General features: G+C 42.7%; 1 protein-coding gene across 2 annotated transcripts in view; it reads left to right on the forward strand.

Annotated features, from left to right (window-relative positions):
- The window catches only part of WLS (Wnt ligand secretion mediator), a 132,039-nt gene that overhangs the window by 77,960 nt on the left and 30,395 nt on the right, over window positions 1-23,684 (forward strand). For both annotated transcript variants that reach the window (XM_032296630.1, XM_032296631.1), the window contains exons 6-11: window positions 2,206-2,374; window positions 3,778-3,875; window positions 4,243-4,306; window positions 6,962-7,105; window positions 8,323-8,406; window positions 15,005-15,158. In XM_032296630.1, coding sequence (XP_032152521.1) covers window positions 2,206-2,374; window positions 3,778-3,875; window positions 4,243-4,306; window positions 6,962-7,105; window positions 8,323-8,406; window positions 15,005-15,158 — 713 coding nt within the window. The remainder of the gene's footprint in view (window positions 1-2,205; window positions 2,375-3,777; window positions 3,876-4,242; window positions 4,307-6,961; window positions 7,106-8,322; window positions 8,407-15,004; window positions 15,159-23,684) is intronic.

Genomic DNA, 23,684 nt, shown 5'->3' on the forward strand with positions numbered 1-23,684 from the left:
CATTCTTGTCTCCTTCCATCTTTCCAGCCTTTTAGACTTTGGGACTGGGGCACCTGCTTTGGACCTCTTCTCTTTATTAGCCTTGTTTTCCCCCAGGTGATCTCACCTACCTTTGTGCTCTGAAAAATCATCTACTCTCTGATGACTCTTTTTTCTTCAGCCTCAGCCTCTCCCAACTCTAGACCCAAATATTCCAGTTCTTAATGTCTTCATTTGCCTTGAAAATGTCACATGTACAAGGACAACACTTGATTGTGTCCCACTTCCAACCTGTTTCCCTCCCAGGCTCCCCATTTCCATAAATGGCGACTCCATCCTTTCAGTTGCTCAGACAAGAAAAGTATCAAGTTCCGGCTGCCCCACTGCATCCTGTGCCGTCAGCACAAGCCACGCTTCACTACCAAGAGGCTCAACACCTTCTTCTAGGTGTGGGGCCCTTGCTGGGGTGTGCCCCAAATAAACTCAGGAATGCCAAAAAAAAAAAAAAAAGAAAAGAAAAGTAGCAGTGAGTCATCCTGTATGTCTCTGTTTTTCACACTTCTCATCCAACTCACCGGGAAATCTCACCATTTCCACTGCTGCCACCCTAATCTAACCCACCCACCATCACTTCTCACCTGGATCAGTGGGAACAGCCTCCCAACGGCTCTGCTTGCTTCCCCCACGTGCCTCCCTGCAGCCTATTCACAGGGCAGCCAGGGCAGCCGGAGTGCCCCCTTTCAAGTGTTAATCAGATCCTGTTACCCCTCTGCTCAAAGCTCTCCACTGGCTTTTCATCTCCTTTGCCGTGACCTATAAGCCCTTTGATGACTGGGCGCCTTCCACCTCTGATCTTGTCACTTGTCCTCACCACCACCCACCAGCCCCCTTTATTGTGCTCAAACCCTCACCCCAAGGCCTTCACACTTGCTGATCTCTTCATCTGTACACCTTATGTAAAATCACATCCCCATTGCTCTCCACTCTCGTGCCTAGATTTTTTTTTCATGATGCTCGTTCTTCTTTTATTTATTATCTTTTCTCTGTACTCCTTCTCTCACTGCATCTCTATAGAAGCATCACAAGAGCACCATCCTTGCTTATTTTGTTCACAATTATATCCCCAGCATCTTAGCATAGTGACTGATGCATAGTAGGAGTTTAATAAATATTTTTGAGTAAATGAATCATGTCACTCCATTGTTTAAACTTTTTATTGGATTCCAATAAAAAGCCTCTTCAAGATAAATTTCAGTTCTCTAATGGGGTATGCAAGTTTCTTCATGAGCACAGCCTTCTTTGCTTCTCTGGTCTCATGTCCTGTCATTTCCTCATGTGCTACATGCTGATCCCCAAATACACCAGGACCTTCCAGGCCTCTGTGTCTCCATCCGGGCTCTGCCCTCTCCTCCAAACACCCTTTCCGCCTCCCTAACCTTGACTCACAACTCAGTTTCATTTCTGTGTCAAAGTCAGAAGTCCTAGTAGCCGCCTTCTATTCTTTATAACTCAATGATATTGCTGATCCTACTCTATTCAATTGTCTCTTTATCTGGCTCCTCCACTAACTGTATCTCCTGTGAGCGAAAAAACTGGTCCTGTTCATTTAGGGTTCTATACTCCTAACACAATGCCTGGTACATGATCTGTGCTTAATTTCAAGGAGATGGAAAAAAGTATGAATAAATCAGTGACATAAGAATTATATTTTACTAGAGAATTGTCAGTTCTTAGTGTGACAGGGGAAGAGTAGAATAAAAGCTAAACAAGCAGTCAAGAGGATTTACATTTCAAATGTGTTTCGAGTCATGTATTATTGAAACAAACATGCTTATATAATATATGGTTGCTGAGGATATCACGATAATAATGAGTGTTCTTAATGATCAGATGAAGGTGGAAGAGGGCAGTTATACTCACTGAGGCCTAGGTCAGAAGGCAAGGAGGACACGAACATTATAGGAAGCTCTTCATCTGTGGTGGCACCAAAATAAAGTGTGGGGCATCGAGGAGGTCAGATTCACTTCCACAGAAAGGTTGATGTGGCACTCCTTCATTCTGCGGTGGTGCCAACTTGCATCTCTGTGCGGAAGAAAGTGATCATGTGGCTTCAGACCCAATAAGTAACACCTTATGTCTCAAAACTGAATTCTGAGAATTGTTTGAAAATTGGGAATTGCCTTCCAGATGAATAAAGTGGATGTTCTGATATTTTCTCACCATCAGAGTCATCTTTGCCCTTGGGATTTCCATGACCTTTATCAATATCCCAGTGGAATGGTTTTCCATCGGGTTTGACTGGACCTGGATGCTGCTGTTTGGTGACATCCGACAGGGCATCTTCTATGCGATGCTTCTGTCCTTCTGGATCATCTTCTGTGGCGAGCACATGATGGTAAGAGCACCCAGGAGGGACGGATGTCTGTACCACCTGCTCTGTGCAGGCTGCCAAGCTGACACCTGCCCCTCATTACCTCCAGTTGGCAGTGGGTGAGACAGAATAAACTAGTAGTTAAATAAGTGTGAGCTTTGGAGGCAGACCCTCTGGTTCACATTCCTGCTTCACCATCTACTGACCAGCTGACTGGCTTTAGGCACATGACATTATCACTCTGAATTTCAGGTCCTTCATCTATAAAATGGGATGTAAAGGCCTAATGCATAGGGTTTTTGTGAGAATTGAATGACAGAATGTGAGTCACTTAAATGATTAGTATTATTTCTTGCCCTTGAGCTTGAATTTCTTGTCCGCTGGCTTCTGCCCTGGTTGTTCTGTCCCCAGGAATACAGGTTAACCACCAGAGAATGTGGGCCTGTCTCTTTCCAGCTGGCGGTATGTTTGGTGGCCTAGTAACCCCTATTCCTCTGAAATACAGACCTTCCCAGTCTCCTCAGTTTGCATGGGCACAAATCATATTTCAAGAGGGATTGAAGGTACCATGGTTAAAAATAAGAATGGTGTCGTCATCACACTGTGGCTGAGATCATGCACCAGCTGGAACTTGGTCTTCATGTCAGGCACGTGGGCTTCATAGCAGAGCGGACCGTTTTAAATTCCATTATGGCTCAGTAATAAAAGCCAGACCTCTGAAGTCTTGCTGCCTTTCTGAGAGAGCAGTGTGAGAGCAGAGAGAGAGAGAGAGACTTAAACTCTCTACATTAGGGGCTCTTTCCCTGTGAGGGGGTCCTCCAGCAGAGAAGCGCTGAGAATGAGGCCTTGGCAGCAGGGCCTGGGAGTAGAGGGGACTCGGTCCCTTTCCCTTTTTTCTCATTCTGCATTCCTTCGTTTTCTTTCTCTTGGTGTCTTTGTTTACCGAGGGGAATCATTCCTGGTTTTAATAAGGATGGGGAGAAAATATGCCTATAAGAGACATACTTCACATATTTAAATGCTTTAATGTCTTTACTTTGTCTTCTGGGAGATCACTCACTTTTATAAACAGAAGTTATAAGTCACATAGAAATTTAATGCTGAATGTGTTATTTTGTGGAGCACAAAATGTCCCCTGCCTGGGAGCCGGGGCCTTTCTTTGTGTTCCCATGGCACCCTGTTCTTGCTACTCTCAGAGCCCTCATGGCTGGGCTTTGTCATGGTCTGCGTATGGGCCAGACTCCTCCACAGGAGTGAGCTCCTGAAGGAGAGATTTTTGTCTTCTTTGTTCTCGTACACCTAGAGTTTAGCATGGTGTTCGATATACAATAGGTAGTCGGCAAGTGTCCTTTGAATCCTGACTCCTTCATAGAATAGCTTGGTCTTCCTCTCCCCTCTACCTCCCTTTTCAATTTGGTTTTCCTCAGGATCAGCACGAGCGGAACCATATTGCAGGGTATTGGAAGCAAGTCGGACCCATTGCTGTTGGCTCCTTCTGCCTCTTCATATTTGACATGTGTGAGAGGTGAGCAGGTGTTTGTGTTTTTGGGACACTGAGCCAAACTGCATCACCACGCCCGCTCCTGTCACTTTAGGAGGAGTGTTGGAAAAGGAGAATGGTGGTCGGGATCCTTTGGTATGGAAGCAGTGGCTGTGTTCACATCTTCAGGCAAGGCCTGGGATCAAATCAAAGGCACAGCTCTTTACAGGTGCAAAATATTTGGGTTGATGTATTCTACAAGCTTCGTTTCTCTTTAGGATGCTGTAATGTTTTTTAGCCTAAATACAGCCCTCGCTCCTGCAGCTGAAAAGCTAAGAATACGTGAAAAGGGAAGTTCCTGTTTGCCTTTGTATTAATTGTGTCTTGCCTTTTCATCTCATTTTCATTGTAGAGGGGTACAACTCACGAATCCCTTCTATAGTATCTGGACCACAGATGTTGGAACAGAGCTGGCCGTATCCTTTCTTGATGGGCTCAGGTTTTATTTCTTCCACTAGCCACCTAGTCCCCAAAATCGTTTTCTAAGGCTCTGCTGATACTCCCCATATGTACTCAGCCAGGGGTTTGATTCTCACGCCAATGATAACAGCACCATCAAGGCTAATAAGGAGAAGAATTATTGCTTGCTTTCCCGCCTGGTGAGAGCAGGCAAAATGGGAAAGTTGCAGCCCATCCTCACAGCAGAGAGATCCAAGTTGCTGGGCTTACCGCAGCCTGTCTGAATTTATCTATTATACACTGTTTACTGCAGACTGAAGCATGACTAGGTTTTCCCTGGAGCTATGGAGGTTCATCTCTAGGCTGCTGTGGGAGAGCCTATTTCTGAAATTGCCTGTGTGTAAGACTTCCTACAGTGACCTTGGTGTGCTGTCAAACCACACTGCTGCTATTCATTCCTGAGACCAAGTGAAGATAAGGCTAAGGTGATTAGTTCCAGAGGAGTCGCCGAGGCTTCTGGTTGGTTGGCATAAACTCTGTCTAAGTCATCTTCATGAAGCAGAAGTGACAGTCTTAGCTGATCCCTTTTAGAATGCTGGATTTTAGGATGCTGAATTTAAATATTTTATCTTCCCGAATAGTATGTTAAATGCTCTTTGGAGAAAAAGACTTTCCTCTGGAGTGGAAAGAAAGGCTTGGGTTGTATTCTTCCTTGATCGCTTATATCTTGCCATGTGCTAGTGAATATGCTTTGTCTTGCCATGATGTTTATATTGGTTTCTTAATGTCACAAGAACACTGTGAGCAAATGAAATCAGTAGTATCATTACCTCAGAGAGAGAAGCTCTACCCTTCTTCCATTTTGCCCCCACCCAAATGTTAGCTACACAACAAGGAGAACATTTATTTATTTATTTATTTATTTATTTATTTATTTTTTTGAGACGGAGTTTCACTCATGTTACCCAGGCTGGAGTGCAATGGCGCGATCTCGGCTCACCGCAACCTCCGCCTCCTGGGTTCAGGCAATTCTCCTGCCTCAGCCTCCTGAGTAGCTGGGATTACAGGCACGCGCCACCATGCCCAGCTAATTTTTTGTATTTTTAGTAGAGACAGGGTTTCACCATGTTGACCAGGATGGTCTCGATCTCTTGACCTCGTGATCCACCCGCCTTGGCCTCCCAAAGTGCTGGGATTACAGGCTTGAGCCACCGCGCCTGGCCTGAGAACATTTATAATGTTAAATCTAGTTCAAGATTTTCATTTTATAGATATGATGGAGTGAGTAAAATTTTAAGTCCTGCATAAAATAACTGTATTCCCTTCATTTCAGGATACTGTTCATTATAGGAAGGAAGGAGAAACTGAATTAGGTATTATATTATTAATGAAATATGCATACCAAGTTCATACTTACTAAGTGCTTTTTAAACAGGCAATTTGGGCCTAGCATGGTGGCTCATGCCTGTATTCCCAGCACTTTGCAAGGCCAAGGCGGGTGGATCACCTGAGGTCAGGGGTTCGAGACTAGCCTGACCAATATGGAGAAACCCCATCTCTACTAAAAAATATAAAATTAGCCAGGCGTGTTAGCTCATGCCTGTAATCCCAGCTACTCAGGAGGCTGAGGCAGAAGAATCGCTTGAACCTGGGAGGTTGCGGTGAGCCAAGATCACACCATTGTACTCCAGCCTGGGCAACAAAAGCAAAACTCTGTCTCAAAAAAAAAAAAAAAAAAAAAAAAAAAAGTAGGCAATTTGGGTAGAGTTGTAACAGAAAGGAGTTGGGATCAGGTCACCAGCCTTCCAAGGAAGCTTTATGCTACCCCAAGCCTTCATGGTTCTCAGATCGGCTCCAATGGCAGGTCTCAATCTCCCTAGCAGGTCTCAAGTATACTGGGAGCAACCCAGACTCCCACTTGTGCTGTGTATGTCCTTCAATCCCCATTCTGTTGGATGAGATTTTCTGTGGTGACAAGATTGCAAGTAGTCCTTCATCCCTCGGTGTACTTCAAGACCTTTAAGCCCATGCCCAGGGCTCCTGCACTGAGCCACTGCAGAGAGCCCCACGTATCACCTCTTCAGTTATGCCACAGCATCTCAACCTAATTCTTGTAAAACACCAAAGACCAGCCCAGTGGTTTCCAAACACAGTCATTCTTGATGTCCTAGCCCTCAAGTATGATTCCATATATCTGGGAAAAACTGATTCCATATATCTGGGATGGGGCCTGGAGATCTATATTTGAATTCTTCTGGTGATTTTAATGTGGTTTTTCATCTAATCCCTATTAAGTGGTCAATATATGCTTTATTAGTACTTTTCAAATTTATTGTGCATACGAATCTCCTGGGGACCTGATTAAAAGGCAGATTATGCTTCATTAGGTCTAGGGTAGGCCCTGGACTCTTCATACCTAACAAGCAAGACACCATGTCTTTTCTTACTTGGTTTAGAAAGCAGTATTGAACACCTCCCTCTGTGGTACTGTTGTGTCAAGAAACCCATCACTGCATTAGAAAGAATGCCAGGTTTTAATATTTTATCACCTTGAACATTTTCTACATATTTGGAGACAAAACAAGTTTTGCCAGCAGATCTGGGGAGAAGTGCCTGGACCCGCTTATCTTGCCCTTGGCTAGCCTGTTGTTTCCTTTACTGGACACCGCCAGATGGCCTTCATTATCGTGGCTGGAATCTGCCTCTGCCTCTACTTCCTGTTTCTATGCTTCATGGTATTTCAGGTGTTTCGGAACATCAGTGGGAAGCAGTCCAGCCTGCCAGCTATGAGCAAAGTCCGGCGGCTACACTATGAGGTGGGCAAATTTCTTGGCTCGCTCTAGAACTGATGTTTGCTTGATCTTTCCGCTTGATGTGTAAACACACACACCCCAGAGATAGAAAGCCTGTACTTTGAAATACACTTTGAGAGGTTCTCATGTATGATCTCTGGGCAAAATTAGAGACCAAATCTTACTCTGAGAAGCATCTAGCTGGCCTGTCTAAATCTTGGTGTTTTCTGTGGTACAAATGTGTTTCCATTCCCAGTAAGGAGTAAACTTGTTCAGCCGGTTCTTCAACCTGGTGATGGAATGTAGGTGCATACTAGATGGGAGATTGGACTATGGCACAATTGGAATTTGGTTGGGATGAGGCTTTAGTCAAAGTTCTGTCCCAGGATCAACGTGTCCCGTAATTAAACAGGGGTTAGCCCAGGTGATTTGATTTCCAGACTCTTAACAGCCCATGTTCCCCTGAAATATCCAGCAGGTGCTCAGACAGAGTTCAGTAATCTCTGTTTATAGATTATGTTCCTCATTCAAGAGAAAGACTTAACATCCTCAAATCCCCAGCGCAGGCAACACATCCTTGATTTTTCAGGGATTCCTTGGGTTCATGCCTAAGTGGCTGTTCTTGGAGAAACAAGCCTAATTCCAGTATGAAAAGAGAAGCAGAAACTACAGAACCTCAGAGTTTTTATATGCAGTAGATCTGCACATAAGAGCCTTGAATAATAGGCCTCCCTCCTTGAAACACAGGTTCTCTTAAACCCTGCTCTCAGGAAACCACGGGCACTTTCTAAGGCTTGCCTGTCTCCAGAGCTGGAGTGACATGAGAAAATTCAACCAAATCCACTTCATGTTGATTAATATGCACATTTCTTTTTGTTCACTGGAGCAGAATTTTATTACAACCACAGAAAACTTGGATTTGGTAACTTTGAACCCTTGCAGAGAAGCATAACCAGCTTAGCAGGGAAATTAGCAGCCTCACAACGTGTTGTGAATATAATTTCCCAGGCTCTCGTATCACCGCTTTATGAGTGATAACAACATAGGAAATATTTGACCCAAGAAATTTTCAGCCACACTTACCTCTGCAGGAGAAATATTACTATGGAAAATCATGTTACTGTCATTCTTAGGCATTTGGTTTTACAGATTTCTTTAAAATTAAGCTTTTTATAGATTTACTTAGTGAGAAAAGGGTTGGTAACTGATGGAGTATTAAACTACTCTCTCTTTTCTAATAGGGGCTAATTTTTAGATTCAAGTTCCTTATGCTTATCACCTTGGCCTGTGCTGCCATGACTGTCATCTTCTTCATCGTTAGTCAGGTAAGTAGACCCTGAGCTGTTAAGGTGAGAATGTCTCTGGAGAGGTTCCTCTACCCTGCACAGAAATTCTATAGAGCTACTGAGGAAAGGAGCAGAGAGGACATAATTCTGGACAGCTGATCAAGCCATATTTTTCTGGGTCTTGATATCACCTGGCCAAATGAACTAAAGTTTCTCTTTCTATAAAACCTTGTAGGAGATAAAAGTTGCTAAATAAAGTAAAAGCCTGTAGCCAGATTGAAGGACACATATTTTATTTACTTATGAGAATAAACTTAGGAAGCCTTGTAGCTCAACACTGACAAGCATAAGTTTGATTCTGTTTTTAATCTCGCATTAACATAGATCCTTATACAGTCCATCAGCTACTCTTTGTAATAATTATATTGCCACAAATATGAAACATAATTCAAAAGTCCCTTTGATAGCATCTTGTCTTTCCACTGATTATTTCCAAAACTCAAAATTTTGCTATAGTTGAAAATCTCAATAACGATAATAATTTAAAAATATTCGTAACTTGTTTTGAAGGGTGGAAAGTACTGTTTAACTCTAATGTATCTATTATTCATTTGAGCATCACAAAAATCCTACGAGGTAAGTAGGGCAGGAATTGTTATCCTAGCTTGCTAGAATATGATATTTAATAGCTTTAGAGAAAGTTTTCATTTATGCTGTTTTCTAGCTGGTTAGGACTGTGGATGGATTACTTAACAGTTCTAAGGTTTAATTTTATTATCTGCAAAATAAATATAACAATAGACCCACAGAAAGCTGCTGCGATGATCACAGGAAGTAATATTTACAAAGAGGGATGCATTCGGAGAAATGCATCGTTATGTGAGTTCCTCATAATAGAGTGTACTTACACAAACCTGGATGGTGTAACCTACTACCTACCTAGGCTGTATGGTGTAGCCCATTGCTCCTAGGCTGCAAACCTGTACAGCATGTTCCTGTACTGACTGCTGTAGGCGATTGTAACACAATGGCAAGTATTTGTATATTTCAAACATCTAAACATAGAAAAATACAGTAAAAATATCGTATTATAATCTTACAGGACCACCGTATATGTGATCTGTTGTTGACTGAGCCATCATCGTGCACCCAAATGTAATTAGCAGAGCCCCTGGCACATTTGTAAGCGTGAATATCTGTATTCTGAATAGCAAGAAAACTGAATGTCTTTCTTGCCAAAAGACATATAGTAAGCTAGAGAGATCAGAACCCATTCTTTCTGACCCTTTTGCCAGTGCTTTGTCATTTAGCCAAAATGGAGGATTTCAGCAGTGCAGATAGTGCCTTAGGACATGACTCACTCCATTCTGCTAGCAAGTTTCCCTAGTACAGGGAAAGCTGTATATGGACCCCTTTAGCAACCTGATGAAGGCTGCGAGTCTCCTCTTAGAATGTTTTCAAATGAGTAAAATAAAATACTTTGAATTTCAAAGGGAATCATCTCTATATATTATATGTAATACATATTTACAGTGAAACATGTTACAGGTATATTGCAGATTTATATTTACAACTGTAATTGATGTGAAAATATCATAATGTCTATTGAAAATATCACAGATAGTACTAATACTACGGGGATTTTTCTCCATCCATAATTGAAGTAAATACTATCTTTCAGTTAGAGACTAGTGAAAATAAAGATATAATTTTTTTCTATTCTAATTTATGGACCCTTTGAATTCCATTGAAGGACACCCAAGGGGACCCCAAGTTTGGAGCCTCTAGAGCCCTGCTGTTGGCTGTGTCACGGGGGAGTGTTAGTGTTGCTAACTCTGCCGAGGTTGAAATGAACATGGAAAAAATAAAACTGATATACATGTATGTCTTCATAAGTCCTGTTCATCACATCTGCTTTGACCTATAACACTGCTGTGTTTGTATCAGGTTGTTTGTTTATTAAACCTTGGAAACTTCGCTTTCCACTCCGCTTGCAGTAAAACTATTTCAAACTCTGAAAGAGTTTTTTATTCTACCAGCGAAGGCTCACACATTCATATTCAAACAAGAGTGGGAGGCCTGACTTCTCCCGTGGCAGTTCCCTACTATGACCAACATGCTTTTCAGTTCCTCCAGTCCCTCAGGAGCGCACGGTGACATTTGACACAGCCAGGTCTGCAAGCCTGACAGGGCACGGAGCACGGAGAAACAGAATCTCAAGGAGGATGGGTTGAGGCATAAAAGGCAATTTCGAGATATGTTTTCAGGAAGGCAGAAAGAAAGGACACTTTCGGTCCTAAGGCCTCACACAGGTCCTTCTGCTGGTTTGGGAAGCTGACGTCATTCTCCCACACTGTCTCATGTATGTCTGGTCTCTGCGGAGTTCCTTCCACCTGAAGCAGCTGCATGTTGCCAAGATTTAACCTTGTACATGTTTAGTGTACTTCTTAAAGCAAAGGAAGCCATCTTGCAAGGAGCATAGTTTGTGGCTTTTCTTTAGAGAAAAAGATTAATATTCCATTGCCCCAGGATTTTCTAATACAGCTTCAGCCTGTGGCTGGCTTTTTATATCTGCTGCGACAGTCTGCCCAGAGTGGATTTCAACTCGGAGGGGGTAGCAATGAGGCCTTTTGAATTCCATTAGCTCCTCACATTCCTCCTGCTGGGTTTTTTTTTAAAGATTTATTTATAGACATCTAAGACGTTTTCCGGCACAACTCTCAGTGTCCCAGGTACTGTATTAATATAGTCATCAGAGGATTTATTTTTTAATGTCATTTTGGAATGTCAGAGCAATGAGCTCACCTGAAAGGAAACCTATTGGGTAACTTTTTGAAATGGATCCCAGCCTTAGGTAAAAGGAATGTATTAAAACCCCCATTATACTCCCAGGCTTGCTGTGGGAGAGCTTGCATTTAAGCCTCATGAAATATAATGCGAGAGGATCTCACCAGGATATTGAAGCTCTGAGGCCAGGAATGAAAGGCGACGGGAAGCTGTGGAATGCAGTGACCTTGAGGCTTTGTAGCTGGGTACTGAGGTGCAGTCTTTTAATGCCTGCCATTTTAATGGCCTCAGTCATAGCAACCAAGAGATGGTACATCGCAGTCTGGTATTTCAGCCCCTTCCCTCTGGAAAAGAAAGAGGCGTTCCATTTAGAGGTGGCGGCAGTAGGGAACAGAAGTGCAGTGCAGGGGAGAAGGTCACCGACCTTCATTAAGGGGACCCCCAGGTGCCTGACATTCAGGTCAAGCCACATGCAGCAAACTCCCAGAGAGCCTGTCCCCAGCTCTTTTGTGTGTGTGTGATCACTTCATTCTGTTACTTACAGAGGAAATGTTTCCGGTAAGAGAGCCTGTGTCTGGGATTTGGAAATCTTGTTGTTAAGTGGAATGTTGGTTGTCAAGACTACTGGGTGTAAAGGGATTTGACCTTCACTTGGCTCCAGGGGTATAATTGGGTGGTTTCACACAAAAGTAAATTGTTCAAATGTAAAATCAGGAAAAACAGGGACTTTTAGAAATAAGACTTATGCAGAGGGTGAGATTTGGGGATTTTTTTTGTGTGTGTGGAGGGGTGGTTTTGGCGGGGGAGGGCCAGGGCTACCTGATTTTTCTCTTAAAGTTAAAAGGCAGAGACTATTATCTCTGTCTTGGCATTAGAAAGATTTTGGCTATACAAGGCCTGCTCTGTTGAGGCTGCTCATTGTGCTACATGTTGGTGGGAATGTGCTCAGAGCTGAGGATGTCTCAGGCATGAATAATTGGGAGAGGAGAGGGAAAAAAAATCCAGTCACCAAACAGTGGAGTCCCACTATCTATACTGTTTATTTCTGCATTTCAGCGCTTTGCCCACAGCAGGCAACACCACATTTGCAGATTGCACACTCAGTAGTATGTGTAATTCTGCAACTCCACTCTAAACAATGTGCATGTGTCCCAGAGCAAGTATGAGATGAGAGCATGAGTCTGATATTTCCTGTCAGGCTCAATTCTTGTGTGCCTCTCATGCTATGGGGATCTCAATCCAGTGGTGCTACTGTAAATTTTTATTTTGTTTATATATCTAGTTTATTTATGCCATACATTACTATGTCCAGGATATACAGTGTCTACAGATTTGAATACACATACAAACCTGTGTATGTATGCTCTATTAGTAATGTATATTATGGGCAATGAAGTGAATTTCCAAAGGAAATTTGACCTTACGCAATCGTTGCTTCATGTTCTACCTTCAGAGACCAACCCCTGTTTAAGATAACATTCCTACCCTGTGTTGTATAATGGTTAAGAATACCTTCTTTCGGAGTAAGAGCCGTGACTTTCTGGCTGAGCAATCCTGGGCAAGATATTGCATCTCTCTGTGCCACAATTTACCTGTGTGTTGAATGGAAATATTACCTACCTACCTCACAGCCTTGTTATTAAGACTAAAGAATGTGTTTCATGTAAAGTGTTTAGTATTGTGTCTGGCACATCGTTAGCATTATATAAATGTTTATCCTTGTTATGAATATAAAGGAATCTTAGCTTTGCAAATATTTGTGCTAACCGGTTATTTTAAATGATAGTAAATATAACAGAAAGCAATACTTTAAATGAATATGTAACGCTTGTCACACATTGGCATCTCCTCTCACTTTCAAAGTCAATTATTATGACTTACTGTGGACTGCAATACTTTCTCTTTACTTTTCAGTCAGGTACTTATTAAGAGTGGCTGTTTCCATCTCCACTTTCTACCTCCATGTATTTGCCGTGGAGTCCCTATATATGCCTATACTTTCACCTCTGTTCATTCAACATACATCTGTTGAGCACCACTGTGTACCAGGCATGCAGGTTGGTGTTTTCTTAGATGGGTCGGTCATGTCAACCCTACCAAGAATCAATGCCACTAAAATAGTCAATACTATTTCCAACTTCTGTCCCAGGCAGTAGTCTCTTACTAGCCCTTCCCTGAGCTGAAATGTCCACTGCCTTAAGAGAGTAGAAGAGATGCCATATTGCCATATTCTATCTTGCAGCTAGGATGGGTGACAGCCTAGCCTCCCCTCCTTAATCACATACAGAAACCTGTGTTATGACAGCAGGTACATGTGTTTCTGGAAACTATCTTAATGCTTTCTTTTCTTTTCCATTATATGCAATAAAAATCATCATAAGATGCTCTAAGTGATATAGTTTTTATAAAGCTATTACATTCTGCATTTAAAAGCAAGAAGAGTGACATTTGGAGACATTTCTAAGAAGTCCTAAGCAGCTTGAATGCTGGTATATTGTCCTAAAATTAGTAATGGTTATGAAATCCTTCTTTGCCAAAAAACACTTCTGGGCATTTTATATAAAATGCATTGTTTTCCAAAATAAATAAGAGTTCATAATGGTGGTTTGTTTATGAGTCACAAAAAATGAAAAATTATGTATCACCAATGCCAAACTAAAACTGGTAAGTCTATAATTGGTCAATGTGGTTAACTGTCACACCGGGTCTTTCAAAAGAAAATATCTATACTTAGACCTTAATTTGGCCTAGGGCCCCTGCGGGTTATGGATTATACAGAAGATACTGAATGAACACAGACCCGCTGTATCCTAAACAGGCAATGAAATTCACATCTTGTTAAAGGCCTTAACATTTCAATCTAGCCTGCCATCTTACAATTTAAAAGTGGTTCCTAGAGATGGTTTATACAACACAGCCTCGTTCAGCTGTCAAAGGAACGTTTTTCCAGTGCTTTCTTTGGTTTCCATTTTAAGTGTCCTGTAGCAAGCAGAAGTGGTCAAAATCATTTCATTTTTCTCAGAGCTGGCACAAATTAGTCATTCAGCTCAGCAACTCTGTTGACAGTTCTTAGTGTAATCCATATATCTTTAGGCAGCCCTTAAGACAATTACCAAGTTATTAACACAGACAAAAGCAGCTTCAAAACATCTCTTGCAGAATTTCAAAGCATATGAAAGCTCCTTAATTATCTTCATGAGTGGCTTACTTCGAGGAACATTATAGAAATAACTAAGATTTACTGAGTGTTTACTGTATGCCAGGCAGTTTCTAGAAATATTTTTACTTAATTCTCTTCAGTAACCTTCAAGCTTTTATTTTACCCTTAAGGACACTGAACTTCTGAAGTTTGGATTCTTCATCTTACTTGTCTTACATTAAGCTGAATGAGTGGTAGGCACTGGATTTGAATTAATTTATGGTGCATCAGACCCCAAAGACATGGCAGCAAAGGAAAGAGAACTGGTCTCTGCCTGCAGGGAATTTACATCTAGCTGGGAAGACAGACAGCAGAGAGAAATTATAATTGTGATTAAGTGTTGGGCTCAGACACAGTTTGTTTAACTTAGGAATAGCAATGAATTGCTGTTTATAGGAAGAGACACTCCCCAGGTGATACTAATATGTAACCAAGGTAAGAACCACTGATTGTGCCTGACACAGAGAACCTTCAGTTGATCTTAATTTATACTGAAATGATTCAGATTAAAAGCTGGAGTCTTACATGGCCCTTCACTTTTCTCATATGTAGAAGAGACTTGGTTTTCCTGCTGGTTGGTTCCTTTGTTAGTGTTATGTTTCTTCTGTTTCTTCTCTGTTTCAATTGAATATCACCATCCTTTCTCCATAGGTAACAGAAGGCCATTGGAAATGGGGCGGCGTCACAGTCCAAGTGAACAGTGCCTTTTTCACGGGCATCTACGGAATGTGGAACCTGTACGTCTTTGCTCTGATGTTCTTGTATGCACCATCCCATAAAAACTATGGGGAAGACCAGTCCAATGGTGAGTTTCTGTCTCTTTAGCACAGCTTAAGTCAGGATAAATAGGCTTCTGTCTTTACAAGATTTAAATGACTAAAGCCTGAAATCCCAATTCAACTTTCCAGTACACTCTTTACACTGGGAGACAGTGAATGAGCATCCAGGGGACTCAGGGCTGTAAGACCAAAAGCTCACACAAGTCAGATCTTTCCTTAAGTTCTACTTTTAAATTTCTAAAATACATTGAGAATATCGCATTCTAGTCTAAAATATGTCTTGATTTAGTACAAGAATCAAATTTGCTTCCCTTACATTTTTTAGCACAATTGAGTGATGTATGTATAAACCAATAGCTGTTCTCTTGTCCCCAGAATCTTCCTGTCCTTTAGTGCTGGTGTGTGCTGCCTTTTTACATCTTATAATCACAGATCACTGAGACTTCGCTGCTGCAAGTTGCCTTAGAGAATCCGGTCATTTTATAGATGAAGAAACTGAGGCCTAGAGAAGGGAAGATCTTGCCCGGGGTTTCTTCACTAGCCACAGCAGAGGAGAATGATCAACACTGTCTAGGCCAGTTAGCTGTCAACAGGTAGCAGGTGGCCTGATAAACAACTGATCTAATAGATCCCTTTTCTATTTGGCTCCAGCCTTATTCTTTATTCCTTCTTTTTTTACACCTGCTTTACTCTAGCCATGTCCTTGCTATTCCCCAAACACCGGATGCCATTTCTCAAATTAATGCTCTAGTGCATTTCACTCTGCCTTGCAGTGGAAACCAGGGTAGCAGCCCCCCAGAAGCAAAGGTTGGGCTCACTTTTGGGAAGTACTCTGAGTGTGTGTTGCATGAGTGGATTGCACATTCTGCCTCCATCTGGGTCTAGTGAAACTCTACTCATGTTTTAGGCCCAGTCAAAAGGTAGCATCATCTTTAACACCTATTCCTAGTCACCCAAATTAGAATCCACCAAATCACATTCAATGGAATATTGTTTCCGTGAAATGTTGATAAATTTAGGTAGTCAAACACATTTGAGAATGATAGGGTTGATCGGCATGAATAAGGCTTTTCACTGCAAGACATCTTAATGCCTTTAGTGCATTAATTTGTACTGTCAGTCTCTAAAAGGGGTAGGGGTAACAGCATTTCTAAAATTATTCGATCATTTGGCCCTGGAACCCTTTCCTAAGGCAGTGCATCTCTTGAAACTATGTCCTAAGGAACATGCCTGGGGGATTGTCAGTCTACTTTCCACATGGCATTCATTGTGTAGAGGTGACAGATGAGTCGTCTGTGCCTTTATGTTCCTGCTGGATCATCGACTCCTTCAGGGCAAAGACTAGTTCTTAAGGATACTTTTAAAATGTTGAGTGAATTAATGCTTTAGAAATAAGAGTTCTATATTAGCATTCAGTGATCTTGTGGGGAGAAGGGATGAGGGTAGTAGAGAGACAGAGATGAAGAGGAGCAGGAGAGGAAGGCATCTGTGCTAGGAGTCAAGGGATGTGGAATGGTCTCAGCCGCTGTCTGTCTTCATCCTGTATTTGCCACATCCATGTGAGAGCACGCTGGACATGAGCTTCCCTCACCCCTTGACCTCTTTGGAGTAGACATATGGTCACAATCAGTTTCAAGCCCATCTCTGGTCTGAAGTGAGAATACAGAGTGTTTACTTACCCCCTGCCCAACTCTGGTTTGACTGTTTTGCTAGAAGGCTTGTGAGCTAGGCAGTCTTCTGCTTCCTTTCCATCTCTGTCACTTGGTGTTTTTACTGTACAAGTGGAAAATGGGATCATGTAGCCTCTCAAGCAGTGGACACCCACAATGTCAGCAGCAAAGGCTGCCAGGCTTGTGGACAAGAATCTTGATTTCATTCCATGGTCATCCTGTGGGACGTTGAAGGAAGCCATGTGGTCTTGTCCTTCATGTGAGTAGGTAGAGATTCTGCCTTCCAGGGAAATACCATTTAAAGTAATGGCTGGACTTTCTGGATGATGGAATAATAATACCAGTGGGAAATAATTATCAAGTACTGACAGTGTGCTATAGCAATTTATGTACATAAATTCTTTTGGTTGGTTTTTTTCTGTGTGACTTTTGGCAAACCACTTAACCCTCTGTGCACCACTGCTCCCAAATGTAAGTGATCTCTTAAAGTCCTTTTGAACTTTGAATTTCTATGGTTAAGCTGGGTACAATGGCTCACATCTGTAGTCCTAGCACTTTGGGAGGCCAAGGTTGGAGGATTGCTTGAGCTCAGAAGGTTGAGGCCACCAGCCTGGGCAATATAGTGAAACCCCATCCCTACCAGAAACAAAATTAGCCAGGCATGGTGGTGTGCACCTGTAGTCCCAGCTATTCAGGAGGCTGAGGCAAAGGATCCCTTGAGCCCAAAGAGTTTGAGGCTGCAGTAAGCCATGACTGCACCACTGTACTCCAGTCTGGACGATAGAGGGAGACCCTATCTAAAAAAAAAAAAAAAAAAAGAAGAAAATTGTGGTTGTCATTTTTCCTGTTAGCAAGGAAGGGGCAGAAGAATACCTCTTGCTAGTAAGTGGCAGCCCAGGCAGTGATAGCTGTCATAGGTAAGGGATTTCCAAACGCTGGTGACAATGTGTCCAATTTTAACACTGTTCAGCAAGTGGGAGCCCAGAGCCGTGGCCAACCCTGCAGAGGCAGGAAGACTGTGTACCACCCTGTTGGACAGATTCTTGAGCTTTGAGCCAGGTGTTAGGCAGCTCCCATCAGGACTTCCTACCCTGCACAATAGCCACTCTCCTAGGCTTGAAACATTGCAATTGAGAAAAACACTTGACTCTCCCTCATCAGAGTTTTTCATTGAAGACAGCTTGATTTGTAATTTCATGGAAAGCTTGCAAATCTCAACAAGAGGTCATATCCCCTGAATCTTTTGCTAAGGGGGTGTTTTTAAATGTTCACAGTTGTTTTGGTTTGCCACTATAACTGGGATGTGCCTTTGGCATTTAGTGTCCAGAATCTAGGGGATGCTATTAAATGTTCAATAGGCAAAAAAGGCTCTTGTCATGAAGAAATGTCCTGTCTGAAATGCCAGTAGAACCCCTGTTGGAAAACATTCTTCAAGCAGTTTAGCAGGCAGACTCTTTGGGGACCATAGGTTGATCCTAAACACAAAAGTTATAAGATTTAGCAGTTCCCTTTGGTAACATGATCAGCTGTGACTTCCCAGCAGCCCCATGAGCCCCTGGCAGCTTGTGAGCCCTTCACTTTCCTGCATGGTACTGTGACCTTGTGCATTTGAAAGGAGTCTCTTCCACCTTGAGCGCTGTGCTTATTTTTCTTCTCTATTTTATTTCATTGCTCATTTCTTCATCTGCTACTACATCATACAATGTATCCTAGGAATTGTGGAGTGTTTCATGAGATTTGAAGTTTCTTGGAAAGACCTAGTTTGGAATATTCCATAGAAGGCTCAAAGATGAACTCTCAGAAGGAAGGATACATGTGTTTTTACATTCTCTGAGTCTCTGGATGGCATTCCTTCTCCTCCCCCAGTATTCCCATGCTCCGTTTTCATTCTCTTGGGAAGTTTTTTGGCTTTGGCCTTTCTTTCTCTATTTCTTTCTCTCCTTTGCTTTAAAGCTTCAGAGCTAGGAATTCAGATCTCTTGCTACAGTGAGTGGATCCCAGGTGTGTGGGGCTTCTAGCCTTTGTTAGATGGGTCCTGGATGGAGCACAGGCAAGCAGTTTCTGATGCCAAAGGTGATAAGAAAGGGGAAAGAATCTTTGATGGAGGTGATTTGGTATGTGAGTTGGAGGGACATGCCAAGTGTCAGAAGGAGGTAGAAGTGGGTAGGAAGGAAATGGAAGCATCAAGCATTTCAGCATAGAATTTTTCTTCTCTGTTTTAGTCATGGAATGGAGAAGAACAAAGTAGGCCACAGGTTCAAGACAAGGTCACTTTCCAAAGAGCATTTTCTCACATATTTCTGTTTCTCTTTCATAGTATGGATCAGAAAGTGACCCTTTACAAGTGAACCACCGAGCACCCCAATACTTAGCTCATACTTCATACCGAAGTTCCTTAGTACTTAGCTTTGTGCCATCTTGGATGAGATGGAGTGAGGTGAAGCTCAAAAAAGTGACAGAGACATAGTCCTTGCTCTCAAGGAGCCTTTAGCCTGATCTGGAGGACAGGATTTCCTCATCTACCTCTTGAAAGATGGCAGGACAACTCCAAGCTGGAGTGTTTTCACCAGCAAATAGGTGCTGTGGGAGTGTGGCTCCACATTCTTTATAGCTACAGGCTTTCATGGACTTCCCTGGGTTTCTTCCTACTGGTTGATGGACCATAGCGGCAGTGAATGTACAAACTCATTCACATTAATCATTTTATTTATATGTACATAGAATTTTATGCGTAATCATTTTATGCATATATATGTGTCTATGTGAGTATACACCCACACACATGTGCTCATGTGCACATATATGTTTTTTAATTTAGCAAAGATATTTTAGTTACCTTTTCAAGGAACGCTTACATATTCTGCCCTGCTGCTGCTGCTGCCTTTTCATGACAGTTGTTCTTTTTACCTGTGGCCATAACCAATCTGTGAATCATTCTGGAAGTCCTTCCAGGTAGAAATGAATTGCAGCAGGCTAAGGTGAACCCTCTTCTCTGAGCAAAAATACCATCTCCCAGGGCTCAAGCAGCAAAGCCCTGCACACATGAAAAACTGTCCAAACCCACTCAACCACAACTCAGATGGGAATAAAAAGCTGGAGCTGCTTCTGAAGTCAGACAATTCTTGGTAATAGCTTTGGTTTTTCTGTTCTTTGGTCTATAAAATTCTTGTCAGAATGTTTTAAAAAAAGAAGTGAGACACAGAACTCCCAACTAGACGACTGTGGCAGAGGGAACACAAGACGCCCTCACTGCCACCATTGCCTCCTGTTTCTGTTCACGCCAAGCATCTTCTGGCGAATGCAGCCACTCTGCCGGGAGCAACAGCGGCAGCGCTGGTTCCGTGTCTTGGCAGCTAGCTACCGTGTGACATCAGTTTTACTTCTGGAGGCTTCTGGGGTCTCCTCTTCTTGTTTCACAGGAAAGATGGCTTTGGCTTTTGTTGCTTCAGTAAAGGGTCGGATTAAGTCCTGAGGCCCTGACAGTGGTCACCCCCTTTTATGGAAGCCATCCCCAGTTGTACGTTAGATGATCTGCCCATGGCCAGCCGGGCTTCTTGATGTCTGTGAGTACTGATGGGATTGGTCTTGTCACACAGGCCGGACCCAGACCCTAAAGCAGATCTTGAAAGCCTTTCCCCATTCCCCATTGAAGGTGGGAACCAAGTGACAGATCTTCACCAGCCTGGCACCCCTTGCCCAGCCATTTGTAGTCAGATATCTTCTGCCCCTGCCTCTCCCAGGGCTGTGGCTCTGCCAGTGACCTGCCCTTTCCTGGCTCAGTTAATTAAAATCATTTTTTCTGAGTCTTAGAATTCCTGTCACCCCACCATGATAGGGGCATCTCAGTTACCTTCTCGGGAAGAACCTTCAGCTTCCTAAAGGTGTAAGTTTGCTAGAGTTGTGATACGAATACCACAGACTGGGTGTCCTAAAAAGCAGAAGCTTACTTTCTCACAGTTCTGGAGGTTAGAGTCCGAGATCAAGGTATCACCAACGTTGGTTTCTTCTGAGGCCTCTCTCCCTGGCTTGTAGATGGATACTTTCTCCCTGTGTATTCACATGGTCTTCCCTCTGCCTATATCTATATTCTCATCTCCTTTTCTCTCAAAGAACACCAGTCTTTTGGAGTAGGGCCCACCCCAAGTGACCTCATTGTTAACTTAATTTCTTCTCTAAGAAGGCCCTGTCTCTAAACACAGTCACATTTTGGGGTTCTAGGGGTTAGAACTTCAACAGATGAATTTGAGAGTTTGGGGGAGATGCAGTTCAGCCTATGACACTAAGATTTTACCCCAAAACTAATAAGCTTTATTGTGTTCTTCTCCCACTTGTAGTTGCTGTCTGGCAGTAAGTATCAGGAGGTGCTTTGGGGGTCCAGGGGCAATGGCTCACTCCAAGCCTGGAATATATGACATCTGGGGTTGACAGGGACAGAGAGATTACTGGGCCCAGGGTTCCTAACCTGTCCACCAAAGCACGCTACCCCATTTCCCAGAAGGGATCAAAGCTGAGCTATCCCAAGGCACACTTGTTTTCTAGCAGAGGGTGTGTCCCTAAATGCTGGTGGGGACCTGGCCATGCAGAGCACAGAGGAGCCGCACTTGCCTGCACCAGGCAAATCTTTGCTGGGTGTGTGTTTTTTTTTTTTTTTTTGAGACGGAGTTTCACTCTGTAGCCCAGACTGGAGTGCAATGACGCGTTCTCGGCTCACTGCAACCTCCGCCTCCCGGATTCAAGCAATTCTGCTGCCTCAGCCTCCGCAGTAGCTGGGATTACAGGTGCACACCACCACACCATTCTGTATTTTTAGTAGAGTTGAGGTTTCTCTGTGTTGGTCAGGCTGGTCTTAAGCTCCTGACCTCAGGTGATCTGCCTGCCTCGGCCTCCCAAAGTGCTGGGATTACAGGTGTGTAAGCCACCGTGCGTGGCCTTTGTGGGTGTTTTGAGCACTTACTATATACCACATACTATCCTGGGTACTTACTTTCTTTAAAACAACAACAAAAAAAAAGAATAAACCTACCATTCATCATTTTCTAATGATTTTTTTCTTCTTGTTGAGTTAAGATCTTACTGTGTCGCCCAGGTTGGTCTCCAGCTCCTGGGCTCAAGTGATCTTCCTGCCTCTGCCTCCCAAAGTGCTGGGATTACAGGTGTGAGCCACTGCACCAGCCACAGTATTTTATTTTTTAACATAACAATCACATTAACACCAAAAATGTAAGTAGACATACTCTTAAACAACAGTCCTTTGCATGAAAATAATTTGGCTTTACAAATACTACACTTTCTTGTTTTTCTCATTCTGCTGTGAACTAGAGACTTCATTCCAAAAAGTGATCATCTCAGCTTAGCTTTGAAGGTGAATAGGAGAGAGGTTGTTGTGGGCCTAGGGAAAATTCCACAAAAAAGGATAGAACCATGAGTGTTATGGAAAGAACATAAGCTTTGGAGGTAGACACAGATGGTTTGGAATCTCGGCTCCACCACACATTGTGTATGACCTTGAGGACAAATACGAGCTCATGGCATGGGACCTCCCTGGCTTTCGCACTTGGGCAGTGACGTGTTAATTTGCAAGGTAGCGGTGAGGATGGAAGTAGGTAGTCCTTATTAATATTAGAAGACCCCTGGTCGGACCTCCGATCTCTCCTGGAATCTGTAATACAACCTCAGAATGAGGTTTTATTGAAGTGAGCACAGATACACAAATGATTGTCATTAAGATGCTGCAGTCCTGTGAAGCTGTCTCCAGTGCATGTGGCTTTCTTCGTCCTCATTAGGCATTCCAGACAGTTACAACCAAACAGCAGCTACACACCTGTGGATGTGACTCCACACATATGGATACATCGCTGTAGTCCATTAAGATGAAATCTGTGCCAGAGATGGGCCTCATTTCACAAGGTTAGGAAGACATAAACCTTCATCTAATTGTTAATGAGCTGTGATGAATTGACATCATAACCAAGGAGAGAAATTTACTGCAAACTGAAGCATTCTTTTCTTTTTTTTCACTCTTTTTCACCCCAATAAGATGCATGTCACATTTTCAGAAGGGTTTTTTCTTGTCTTAGATGGGAAGAGACTTTGAGCATGTTTGTGCACTGAGCAGCAGGCGCCAAGAGAGGGGGAGACTAACAGATGGAGCAAGACCTTGGCAGAGGTAGGAGGTGATGGAATTAGGAGGCAAGTGGAGGGATCTCCACTCCTGCTATGTTACTGCCATATTCACAGCCATTCCCCAAGGGAGAACAGTTGGCCTTCAAGGTACAATCAAATCACATGGGAAACATAGAGTCCCATTGATCTGGATCCTCATCCAGCACAGTAGAGAAATTAATTATGCCACAGTAGCTTCACAACATACAAGGAAATACAGGGCATGCTCAGCCCCTCACAGTGCATATGGCCAATACTCAAAAATAACAGCTCTCCTGTCAGCACACTGATTTCTATGCTATAAATTTATTAGATACAAAAGCAAAGTTAATATGCCAAACAATTTATTCAAATTATTGTACGTGCGGTTTTTAGTTTTGTTTTGTTTTTGAGACATTCTATCACCTAGGCTGGAGTGCAGTGGCATGATCTTGACTCAATGCAACTTCACCTTCCGGGGTCAAGCAGTTCTCCTCTTTGTGGTTCATATGAATTTTAGGATTGTTTTCAGTTTCTGGGAAGATTGTCATTGCTATTTTGATAGGGATTGCGTTGAATGTGTAGATTGCTTTGGGTGGTGTGGTTATTTTCACAATATTAATTTTTCCAATCTATGAACATGGATGCCTTTCCATTATTTTACGTTCTCTTTGAGTTTTCAGAGTGTTTGTAGTTGTTCTTTTTTTTTTTTTTTTTTTTTTTTTTTGAGATGGAGTCTTG

The sequence above is a fragment of the Sapajus apella genome, unplaced genomic scaffold, assembly GCF_009761245.1.
Source record: "Sapajus apella isolate SASKATOON/1434 unplaced genomic scaffold, GSC_monkey_1.0 scaffold36, whole genome shotgun sequence".
NCBI classification, from domain to species: domain Eukaryota; kingdom Metazoa; phylum Chordata; class Mammalia; order Primates; family Cebidae; genus Sapajus; species Sapajus apella.